Genomic DNA, 12,838 nt, shown 5'->3' with positions numbered 1-12,838 from the left:
ATATCCTGGTGGCTTGCGTGTTTTCTTTTCTTTTTCTTTTATTTATTTATTTTTTTTTTTGTTTTTTTTTTTTTTTTTTGAATTATACTAAATTTCCTGTTGGGGTAATTATTTACCTACTGACTACTAAGTGGAGTGCTAAACCACTACACCACGGTTGGATTTTAAGAATGAAAAAGAAATGTGAAGATGTTTGTTTTTACGCGTTTAGAAATAATTAAGAAAAGGTGTCATTTGAAGTATAATATACAAGAAAAGAAAATGCCAAATGAAAATGCCAAATGCCAAATGATTTTTCTAATGCCAAACGGTTTTCAAAAATGCCAGATTTTTGGAATCTGGCATTTAAAATGCCAAACTGGCAACCCTGCCCCAGCATTCGTTGCTTCGGTTGCCTATCTTCCACCAATCACCACCCATCCCACTTAATTAATCGCACCCACCCCCCTTTGCCATACACTAAACGACACAGACGACCATACAGGCAGACGACCACCAACCTCCACTCCGCAAACCGCCCTTTCGTGTGTGAGATGGGGGAACAGGAGGCGCACGCCTTGGACGATTCCATTATACGGGGTAAATTTCAAAATTTACTACACCATAATGATCGCAATGACAATGATCTATGGTGAAGGCATGACCCCTCTTCTCTAATGGGTTATTGTTTGAAATGTATGTGACTACTAAAGATGTGTGTGTTGTGTGTGTGTGGGTGTGTGTGTGTGTGTGTCGAACCTAGCAAGTAGCAAATCCGATTTTTTGTTTTCTTTTGTCCATCTCTTGTCACCACTCCTTTCTATCGCAGTGTTGTCATTTAAAATAATACAATAATATTAAATTTTCGTTGGTGTTTTTACTAATCAAATAATATGAGTTTCATTAGTTTCTTCCTTCCAAAAAACCAGTTATAACGTCTGAATTTTAAAAAAGTCCAATAGAATATTTGGGGACCCCGATAGCTCAGTTGATAGAGCACTCTCTTTATACGCAAAGGGCCAGAGATCGATCCCGGGTGCAGTCGATTTTTTTCTGAATCCCTGTCTACTCAGCAATGAATGGGTAGCTGAGTTTGTTAGATCTGGCGAAAAGTCACCATCGACCCCTCTTATTACCTCATCCACCCCCTCTTATTATAACTTCACGTCTCTCTCTCTTACTCTTCAATGCTCGCTGCCCTCTAATGTGTGTGTGTGTGGGGGGGGGGGGGGGTAGGAGTTGCGTGTGTGTATCAACGCCACGAACAACTCGATCAACGCCTTGGACGATGCCATTATCTCCGTTAATGGGGATAAATTTCAAATTTTATTAAATTATCGAAGTAACAATGAAGTACGGTGAGCAAATAAAGAAGGCATCACCCCTCTTCTCTAATTAGGTTACAATTTGAAATGAGTGTGACTACTCCGTGTGTTTTACTCCTGTAGACCACGGTTTTCATCGTGTAGCGGTCTTTAACGGTTCAAGAATGAACGATCCCATGGTCTCAAAGGTCAAACCGGTTCGAATTTCCAACAGTCTCTCAGGAATGTTCAATGTCGATAGGCCCGGTCCTTGCGGTCTTCATTTCCCAAGGACCGTAGGACCGTGGTCCTTAAGCTTGCCAAGGACCGCCCCGCACTAGTAAGAACTGTTTCATATATAAAGATCTGAAAAAGCGTGTATGAAAGGTACCAGACAAAGCAAGAAAGAAAAATAGAAGAAAAACACCAACCCAAAAAATCAGTCTACCTCGCTAGGGATCGAACCTAAGACCGTCTGATTACCAGTCAGACGTGCTACAATTAAGCATAACATCAATAGACTTTTAAGGTAACACATTGTTTTGTGCTTTGGTACATTATATATCCGGTTGGCGGATGTTTTGAGTATTTTACCTAAACACATCAATACTTCAATATAATGTGAATACATTCTTTCCCCTAAGTAAATGAAGAGTTTAATTTGAATGAATTATTGTATTTTTTTTTTTTAGGTGGCCGAGGCGGTGACGGCAGCTCTTGACCAGTTCTTCCCACCCGAGTCTGGAGTTCGAATCGTTGCAGAACCCGGCCGCTACTTCGTGTCGGCGGCCTTCACCTTGGCAGTCAATATCATCGCCAAGAGAGTGGTTGATAAAGACATTGAAACTTCAGAAGGTGAGTATAGATAGTATGCGCTTGGCTAAGAAGCTCAAACATTGCCATCCGGAAGTAAAACACACAAATATCTGTGTAGCCATGAACTTTTATAGTCCGGATAATACAGATAAGTGAGAATTACTCATAAAGGCGGATGGCAAAAAACAGTAACAAAGACCCGAGTGACGTCAACGGCTTCATTTCAGTTATCGCTCTCCCACCCCCCCCCCCACCCCCACCCCCTCTTCTGTTGAGTGTTGCCATGTTCGGTTTGTGATGATGAAGAATTTTTATTCTAAGCAAAGGTTGCAAATCTTAGAAGAGGGGGAGTAAGACTAAGACTGTGCTCTGGAGATGATTTTCCATGTAATACTGTGTTGTATGATTTTTTCTTTGAGGTTCCAAATGTGTTCGCTTAGTGTAGTAGAATGTCGTTTGTATATGTTTTTGAAGGAAGATTTATGCAGGTTGTATCTGGTTTTTAATGAACACTCGGTGAGGCCAATGTATGTTTCTTGTTTTGTTGTGTCTGGGCGTGTAACTGTGGCTTGATAAATAACGTTTTGTGTAAGGCAATTGTCGTTTATTGGGCGTGTTGTCTGGATCCTGAGGTTGCATTTTCTCTAGTTTGTTGCTGGGCTGAGCTGGCTGTGATAGTTTTTGTTTGTTGTAGGAGGAAATAATGTTTTGTTTATGTTTGGCATATAGGTGTCTCCTATTTTGATGGTGTTTTTGTTCATGATTGGGTGTAGGACGTGACAGGGAGGGGACATTTTTGTAGTAGATCAAAGAATTTGTTACCGAGTAGCAGGTGTAACGTTGCGAGTTCTCTGCCATTTCATAATTTCTTCACCAGTCAATGGACTGAATTTGGTAGACAATGCATTCACTCAATACCGACGTGCACTTATTTGCAGGTCCGATGACCCAATTCATTATGGGCTCATTGTTGTAATAGAAATCTCAAAAAATTACGCAAAATATTGTCCATTACAACTATGCTAAACTAGGCCCATCATTGCGTTCGGATATCAGACCTGCATATAGGTAGTCTACACGTCGCCATGCCATAACGTGCTTCAGACAGAAACAAGTGGCCATGTTGACATTACTTTGGTTAAAAATAAAAAATAAAAAGATCTTATCAGCTGTACAAATATTTGTCAAAGTGACATAGATATCTATTTATAGAATTAACTTTTGAAATTCCGCTTTTTTAAAAATTATTATAATTTGCAAATCATATGATGTTTAAAAGTCGACCTCTCTCACACTCACTCACTCACTCACTCAATCACTGGCTTTCGGATCGGAAGATCCTGGGTTCGAGCCTCGCTTGGTGTATAGTTGAGTCCTTGGAAAGGCTCTTTATTCACATTCTCTCATCGTACTCAGGTGTAAAATGAGTACCAGGCCATTAACATCGTTATTCTGTCCGAGGAAAAATGTAACAGGCGTCATGTCTCGTCCTACATGTTAAGATTGTCTGTTGGCTTGGGACTAGTGCGGGGCGGTCCTTGGCAAGCTTAAGGACCACGGTCCTACGGTCCTTGGGAAATGAAGACCGCAAGGACCGGTCCTAGAGAAGAGGGGTGATGCCTTCTTTATTTGCCTCCTACCGATGACCTTCATAATGTAACTTCGATAAAAATTTAATAATATTATTCGAATAAATTGAATTTTCCCCATTAACGGAGATAATGGCATCGCCCAAGGCGTTGATCGAGTTGTTCGTGGCGTTGATACACACACGCAACTCCTACCCCCCCCCCCCCCCCACACACACACACACATTAGAGGGCAGCGAGCATTGAAGAGTAAGAGAGAGACGTGAAGTTATAATAAGAGGGGGTGGATGAGGTAATAAGAGGGGTTCTAGGTGACTTTTCGCCAGATCTAACAAACTCAGCTACCCATTCATTGCTGAGTAGACAGGGATTCAGAAAAAAATCGACTGCACCCGGGATCGATCTCTGGCCCTTTGCGTATAAAGAGAGTGCTCTATCAACTGAGCTATCGGGGTCCCCAAATATTCTATTGGACTTTTTTTTAATTCAGACGTTATAACTGGGTTTTTTGGAAGGAAGAAACTAATGAAACTCATATATTATTTGATTAGTAAAAACACCAACGAAATTTTAATATTATTGTATTATTTTAAATGACAACACTGCGATAGAAAGGAGTGGTGACAAGAGATGGACAAAAGAAAACAAAAAATCGGATTTGCTACTTGCTAGGTTCGACACACACACACACACACACACACACACACACACACAAACACACACATCTTTAGTAGTCACATACATTTCAAACAATAACCCATTAGAGAAGAGGGGTCATGCCTTCACCATAGATCATTGTCATTGCGATCATTATGGTGTAGTAAATTTTGAAATTTACCCCGTATAATGGAATCGTCCAAGGCGTGCGCCTCCTGTTCCCCCCATCTCACACACGAAAGGGCGGTTTGCGGAGTGGAGGTTGGTGGTCGTCTGCCTGTATGGTCGTCTGTGTCGTTTAGTGTATGGCAAAGGGGGTGGGTGCGATTAATTAAGTGGGATGGGTGGTGATTGGTGGAAGATAGGCAACCGAAGCAACGAATCGCTGGGGCAGGGTTGCCAGTTTGACATTTTTAAAAACCGTTTGGCATTAGAAAAATCATTTGGCATTTGGCATTTTCATTTGGCATTTTCTTTTCTTGTATATTATACTTCAAATGACACCTTTTCTTAATTATTTCTAAACGCGTAAAAACAAACATCTTCACATTTCTTTTTCATTCTTAAAATCCAACCGTGGTGTAGTGGTTTAGCACTCCACTTAGTAGTCAGTAGGTAAATAATTACCCCAACAGGAAATTTAGTATAATTCAAAAAAAAAAAAAAAAAAAAAAAAAAAAGAAAAGAAAAAGAAAAGAAAACACGCAAGCCACCAGGATATGATAGTAAATTGTCTATCAAAAGTGAGTAGTTTTCTTAGTGGGGGTGGGAGTCAACAGACTTTGGCATCTTTTTGAGTGTTTTGGCATTTTTTGAGTCTTCCCCTGGCATTTTGTTGAAAAATAATCTGGCAACCCTGCGCTGGGGAAGTAGTAGGCTATGGCGCGAGACCGTAGGACCGTGGTCCTTGCAAGGACCGCCCCGCACTAGTTGAAAGGTGATAAGAAGTGAGGACCGCCGCCGATCTTCCCCTAAGGGACCGGTCTTCGGTTCACAGCTAAAAGACCGTCGGACCGCGGTCTAGACCGGTCTTCAGCGCGGCACTACTTGGGACCCCTTGTATAGCGCTATGAGACTTCGAGTGGATATTGCGCTATATAAAAACTCATTTTAAAAAGAATTAACTTTGAGGGCTTCGATTCCTTCCGATATAATACAGTACCTTTTTGGGACCGATGGGTTGCATACGACGTGCACTTAATTGCAGGTCTGATAACCCAATTCATTGACGCAAAATATTGTCTATTACAGCAATGTTAAACTAGGCCCATACATAGGTTCAGATGTCAGACCTGCTTAAATGTGCACGTTGGTTACATATTAAATATTAAAAGTTATGCCCTTCCGCCATGACATCATAAGCAGATCCCGTCGCCTAGGCATTCCATGAAGGAATATGGATAAGCCATCAAACAGGATGTCTGATGTCAACAGGAATCACCCATGTTGTCACAGATACCGTCTCCAAGGCAATCCGTGAAGGAATATAGATATTCCATCAAACAGGATGTCTGATGTCAACAGAAATCACCCATGTTGTCCAAGTGAACAAATTTGGGGGTTGATAATCTCGCCCAAGAAAAAAAAAAAAAGAAAGTGTCTGAAACGGGGCTCGAACCCGGGACCTTCCGGATCACAGTGCAACGCGGAAGCCACTCGGCTACTTCACCCCCCTTATATATTTATTTAATTGAAATTGCCTGTGCGGTTGGTTCTTTAATGTTCGGCTATGTGGTCTAGTGGTATATATATTATATATATATATATATATTAAAGCTTTTAATGACACTCACTTTCGGATCTGAAGGTCCTGGGTTCGAGCCTCGCTCAGCGAATACTTGAGTCATTGGAAAAGGTTCTCACCGTAGTCATGTGTAAAATGAGTACTTGGCCGCTAACAGCATTGTTTCTGTCGATAAAAGATACTATAATATTATCTCCTAACAGGCGTCGTGTCTCGTTCTACATGTTACATGTTGCTCTTTGTTAGGGACCCTTTGTAAAGCGCTTTGGCACGTTTAGTGGATATTTCCTTTATAGAGGTCAAGCTTTTGAGGGTTTTTTTTTAAGGTTCATTACTATTAATTTTTCTTCAGATTCCAATGAGGTTTTCAATCTTGAAGTTGGCTCACCGGATGTGTCCCAGAATAGAACATCCAAAGCAAGCCGGGAAGACGATCATGACAAACTCCACATGTATTTTGTCAATGATGGTATTTATGGAGCCTTCAATAATGTGTTCACTGACCACGCCATCATTTCTCCGATGCTTTTGACAGTGAGTTTTGTTTGTTTGTTTGTTTTATTGGGGGGGGGGGGGGGTTGTTTTGTTTTTGGGGGGGATTTTTTGTTTGTTTTGTTTTTTGGGTTTTTTTTTTTTTTGTTTGTTTGTTTTGTTTTGGGGTTTGCTTTTTTTTTGCACATGAATATGTAACCATTTAACCTGCGCACTATATAGATCTACTTCAATGACCCCCATTTTGGCAAAAACTCTCAAACCGGTGAGTTCTAGGTTTAAGAGTTTTTTGGTTTCTTTTTGTTGTTGTTGTTGTTGCTGTTGTTGTTGTTGTCTTTTGGGGTGGGGGGGGGGGGTTTTTGTTGTTTTTTGTTTGTTTTTTTTTGGGGGGGGGGGGGGGAGTTAGTGGGGTTTTTTTGTTTTGTTTTGTTTTTTTTGGGTGGGGGGGGGGGGTGAAAGATGAAAGTCATTTAAATAGATCGAAATTTGAAGGACGAGTTTTCTGGCCAAATTCTTAAACATGTGCTATTTCCATGGTACAGTATTGAACTGGTTAAATAACGCGATTCCCACTAAAAGTGCCCAACGCACTTTACACGAGGTACATGTATCATTCTAAAATGACGATTTTGATGTTAGCCTAGGCTAAGGCCACACTGCGAGCCAAGCGGGCGGGACGGAGCGGAGCGAGAACATAAATTAAAAAAACAACAACAAAAGACAAATATAAAGAGGTGACTGGCATTAATATCAGAAGCGAAGCAGAGCGGAGCGAGAGATTTGACCATTTTTCTTCGCTCGCATCGCTCAATGCACACAATGTCTCCAGTCTCCACAGCAGACTGAAAGAAATGATTACACATTAAGCATGGATCGCTTTGAAGTTTTCCATTGCGCTCAGTGAAGCCACGAAGTAAATCGCTTCGCTTCGCCCCATCCGATTCGCTCACAGTGTGGCCTTAGCCTAAGAGCCTCGCTCTGGGCAGCACATAGTTGAGTCGTTGCAAAAGGCTCTTTACTCATATTCTCTCATCGTACGCAGCTGTGAAACGAGTACCTGGCCATTAGCGAAGTCCCTGGTTTGAGAGTCTTTGCCAAGATGAGGATCATTTAAATCGATCGATATTTGAAGGACGAGTTTTCTGGCCAAATTTTTAAATATGTGTTTTTCCAGGGTACGGCATTCTTCTCTCCGAGGAATTTTTATTGGTTTTGTATATTGTAAAAGGGCAATATAAATATAACTTGTTAAGTGCGAAAGAAATGCATTGCCAAATACATATCCAAACAATGATTCTCCTCCCCCCCCCCCCCCCCCCCCCCGCTCTCTCTCTCTCTCTCTCTCTCTCTCTCTCTCTCTCTCTCTCTCTCTCTCTCTCTCTCTCTCTCTTATTTTTCCACTCGGGATCAAAACTTAGATTAACTCTGTTTTCCAGAAAGACTTTTCTGCACTAAGAGATTCGGATTGTGCTTTTTTGTTTTGTTGTTTTGAGTACGGTAGGATAGATACACTTATATAATATAATTTAATGTCTTTGTGACGTCATTGATAAAAGTAACTAAATTCAAATTTCTAACCCTCCCCTTCCCCCCCCCCTTCCCCCCCCCCCCAGCCCCAGACAGAGACTAGATGGTCGTGTGTTTGGGGTCCGACCTGTGACGGGCTGGATTCCATCATGGAGGAATGTCGTCTGCCCCTGATGGACGTCGGCCAGTGGATCTACTTCCACAACATGGGAGCCTACACTGTCAGCATCTCGTGCAATTTCAACGGGATTCCGAGACCCATCCGATATTTTGTTTGCGACGAAGATATCTGGTAAACTGCTGTTTTTATACACTGTCTATAGATAGAATGCGCTTGGCCAAGGAGTTCACAACATTGCCATCCGGAAGTATAACGGGCCAACACACAAACTCTGTGTAACCATGAACTTTTATAGTCTGGTTAATACAGTTTAGTGAGAACAACTCACAAACGCGGATGGCAAAAACAATAACAAAGGCCTGAGTGACGTCATCTGCATACTATCTATTCAGGGGAGTTGGGGCCTTAGTGCCTTTTTTTTTTTGGGGGGGGGGGGGGGGATGGCTGTTACTTTGTTTGTTTTGGGTTATTTTTTTTTTAATTTTTGGTTTTTTGTTTTTTGTCTTTGTTTTGCTTTGTTTTTGTTTTTGTTTTGTTTTGTTTTCTGTAAGGGGGGGGGGGGGTTGTTGTTGTTGGGGTCTTTTTGGGGTTTTTTTTTTTTTTAATTTGAGGAGGGGGATGTAGTTTTGATTTTTATTTGATTTTTTATTTGTTTGTTTGTTTTTGTTTTTCTATTCTTAAGTGTGATTAAATTAATCAGGGTTTCTTCATCCGAGGAATCCATGATGAAGAAAGTTTGTTATTTACTTCGTGGCGCGTCCATCGATACCTTACCGTCGATGCTGTGTATTTAGTGAGAACTATTCATAAAAATTGACTGGCTAAAAACAATAATAACGATACCGTGGATTGATGTCGTACTATGGAGGGATTTAGTGAGAACTACTCATTAAAATGGCAGACTAAAAACAATAACAAAGATGACTGCCTTTTTTTTGTCGTGTGTCCGATGGAGGAGGCATTCAACGCCCATGGCATGTTAATTACCGACGTTTTGTGTGGTGTTGTCTATGGAGGGTCCGCCTGAGAGATTGGTGCCCGAATCTTTAGAATGCTCGACTATTTAAGGCAGCCTAAATTATAATATATATATATATATATATATATATATATATTATATATATATATATATATATATATATATATATAATATATATATATAATATATTATTTTTTCGCCTATAGCACTGTTTCGGGAGTCCTCCTACTTCATCAGGCCGAAATGACAATATATTATCTATTTATCCATCTGTAGCTATCGGCTAATTGTGTATCTAGCTAGCTTTCTATCCTAAGTTCATTCATTCATTCATTCATCCCATGATCTGATGATCATCGGTGGGATATACGGGATGCAGCTCTCACCACTTTCCGCCATTCTTCTCTATTGTTGGCCTTCTCCAAGAGTTCTTCCATCTTCATTCCTTTCCATTCCTTGATATTGTCCATCCAAACTGTCCTTTTCTTTCCTCCTCGTCTTCCTCCTTCAAGGGTACCCTCCATCACCGTTCTGCATAAACCTTCATGCCTCACAATGTGGGCAAACCGTGACAGTTTCCTTCCTCTAACTGTGGTGATGAGGGGTTCCTGTCGTCCTGCACAATCTTGCACCTCTTCCAGTACGTCTTTATTGGGGTCTGTGTTCCGCAGGAGTTTTCGATATCTTTTTATCTCAAAAGCAAAGATTCTGCTCTCTAATTCCGTAGTTAATGTCCATGAGATTCTCGAGCTCAATAGACATTTTCAAAAAAGCCCTGAAAACATATCTTTTCAGGAAATATTTACTTAATTGAATTTTAAATGTGACATTTATATTGATGATGTATTGATGCCCTTTATGCTCTTAATTGTTTTGATACCTTGGTTGAATTGTTTAGATTTTTTTTTAAGCGCTTTGAGGTTTCGACGAAAGGCGCTGTATTATTATTATTATTATTTTTATTATTATTATTATTATTATTATTATTATTATTATTATTATTATTATTATTATTATTATTATTATTATTATTATTATTATTATTATTATGACTCGCAGCTGTATAGTAAGATGGAAAATACCAGTGATTTGTACTATTGACTTTTTCTTTCGAAACTGATTGGACTTTTCCATATTTTTGTCAGTCTCGTCAGTGTTGCTGTTGACATTCCTATTCTTGCCTTAATCTTAATCTCCTATGTTAATATGACCTATAGTGTCTCTGTTTTACCACAGGAACAAGATCTACGGAGGAAGAGGTTGTCACATCAAGAGGCTGACCCCGACCCTGGAAATGGACGAATTGGATCTGAACGACGACTCGCTGGAAAATCAAAAAATCAGAAATTTGGAAGAAGGAAAAATTCTGCAATGACAGGCTCAGCCTCAACAAAGGGGTGTGTTGATGTCTGTCGGAACGTGAGAGGAGTTGTTGTAGACATAGAAGACGTCTATGACGTTATGCTTGCTCACAAACAGGAACAGATCCTACCCTCGTCTCCGGAAGTAACACGAGTTGTGTCAATACAACAGACATATGGTTTTTTTTCTTTCCCAAATAATACAAGATTAACGTCCTGCCACATAAGACTTCGTGAAGTCCCAGGTTTGAGAGTTTTTGTCAAAATGAGGGTCATTTAAATCGATCGGTACTTAAGGACGAGTTTTCTGGCCAAATTTTCAAATATGTTTTTTTTTTCTCCAGAGTACGGCTGAGCTGCCATCATGTCCGTCAACACTGAGTGTTTTTATCTTTAAAGATATTTAATTTTATTTGCGCTTTTTTGTTCTCTATGTTTGTTTTTATTGTTGGTTTTTGTTTCTGTTTTTCATTTTGTTTTGTTTTGTTTTCTTTTCCTTTATAATCATTTCTTTTGGGGTCTTGTTTCTTTGCTGTTAAAATTAATTGTGAGAATACTTTGAGGAATGAAGTATTGACACATTATCTATCGAGATGCATATATTTTGATAACTCCAGAAGAGTCCGTATATTATTGTGCTCGTGGATTGAAGATTGCTGAAACACAACTAATACCTCGGTGCGTCATATTTTAGTTGTTTTGTTTGTTTGTTTTGTTTATTTTTTGTTTTGTTTTTTTGTTTTTTTTTTGTTGTTGTTTTGTTGTTTTTTTTTTGTTTTTGTTTTTGTTTTTTTGTTTTTTTTTTGGGGGGGGGGGGGGGTTGTTTTTTTTGTCAGATTAGAATCTGAGAAAAAAATTCTTGTCTTTGGAATTTTTTTTTAAACGTAATGGACCGTTTATCGTTTGTCTGTGTGTGTGTGTTTTTGTTTTTTTGTTTTGTTTTTTTTTTTTTTGTTTGTTTGTTTTTTTTTTGGTGTGTGTTTTTTTTTCAAAGAAAATTCAGCAAGTTTTGTACCTAATGTATTTTGTGGTGTAAATAAAAGATTCGACTTTAACTAATGCATTAACAATATTCATTTTGTATTGGGTGAATGCGACCTGTACTCATTTGAAGGTCTGATAACCCAAAATAGTAATCGTCTCATTGTTGTATTGGAACTTCACGTACTCTCAAACCAACGCAAAAATATTGTCCGTTACAACAATGAAAACAAACCCATAATTGCGTTCGGTAATCAGACCTGTAAATGTGTGCATTTGGGGTGAATGCACTTAGTACGTGATGTGGATCATTTCAATGGATGGATATTTGAAGGACGAGTTTTCTGGTCCGCTTAACTCCCTCCTCACCAACCATAGGAAAATCTCACATTCGTCGCGATCCAACCAGAACTTTTATCATTCAGATTTCTTTTGTAAATCACACAATTTAAATAAAAATGTTTTATTTTAGCTATAAAAACGTGACACCGTGTTGTAGAGTTCATTTTGCTGATCAACATTATGCATAGAATGTTGTTGTTGCTTATCTGTTTGAGTAAGAAAAAACTATTTTTGTGCTGGGTGGGTGAGAAACTTTTGGGAAAATCCTGAAAATGGCTCGTAAGGAAAGGGTTATCCTTAAATAATATAATCATGACTATTCTGGTGTGTGTGTGTGTGTGTGTGTGTGTGTGTGTGTGTGTGTGTGTGTGTGTGCGTGTGGGAGTGGGAGGGGGAAGGAGGTGTAAATTCAAATATAGAATTAGTTCTTTTCGATAATCAACAACGGAAATGACGTCATTTTTACGGTTTAATAGAAAACATTATTTCATGTCAGCTTTCAGATCAATGACTTCCTGTGACCTTATTACTTATCGAACCAATTACTTTGAAAAGACAAAACAAAAACATGTATATTGTGTGTTGTGTGTGTGTTTGTGTGTATGTGTATGTGTGTGTGTGTTTTGTCTCCCATAGAAGTCACGTAACGTCACGTCTTGACGTCGTAACCTGGCACTAGAACCCTCTCAGACTAATAGTTTGACATTTTTTTAGGTTTGTGTATCGTCTAGTGAGTTGTCGTTAGTTGAGCTCAAGGAAACAGGTGATTCCATTGGTTGAACTATTGAATACAACGCACGGTTGTTTCCTTTTGTGGCCAAAGACTTGTCTTTTCACGTCATCTTTTGGTCAGTGTCAGGCTATAAGTTAACGATGGCTAGGCTTGAACCGTTAACATATAGCCCGACACTAGAACTCTCTGAGACTTACAATTTGACGTCATTTT

At 39.5% G+C, this 12,838-nt stretch overlaps 1 protein-coding gene across 1 annotated transcript in view; it reads left to right on the top strand.

Moving 5' to 3' along the window:
* LOC144962402 (ornithine decarboxylase-like) overlaps positions 1-11,377 on the top strand; it is a 27,161-nt gene extending 15,784 nt beyond the window's left edge. Inside the window, exons 8-12 of the mRNA XM_078895310.1 lie at positions 1,976-2,151; positions 2,977-2,993; positions 6,442-6,623; positions 8,195-8,400; positions 10,445-11,377. Of these exons, the coding sequence (XP_078751436.1) occupies positions 1,976-2,151; positions 2,977-2,993; positions 6,442-6,623; positions 8,195-8,400; positions 10,445-10,583 (720 nt within the window). The 3' untranslated portion in view covers positions 10,584-11,377. The remainder of the gene's footprint in view (positions 1-1,975; positions 2,152-2,976; positions 2,994-6,441; positions 6,624-8,194; positions 8,401-10,444) is intronic.
* Positions 11,378-12,838: the final 1,461 nt, after the last annotated feature.

The sequence above is a fragment of the Berghia stephanieae genome, chromosome 1 (genome assembly GCF_034508935.2).
Source record: "Berghia stephanieae isolate SIO BIC M18660-M18661 chromosome 1, UCSD_Bste_1.3, whole genome shotgun sequence".
Taxonomy (NCBI): domain Eukaryota; kingdom Metazoa; phylum Mollusca; class Gastropoda; order Nudibranchia; family Aeolidiidae; genus Berghia; species Berghia stephanieae.
Note: the sequence above shows the minus strand (reverse complement) of the source record. Positions and strands in the feature narration are given on the sequence as shown.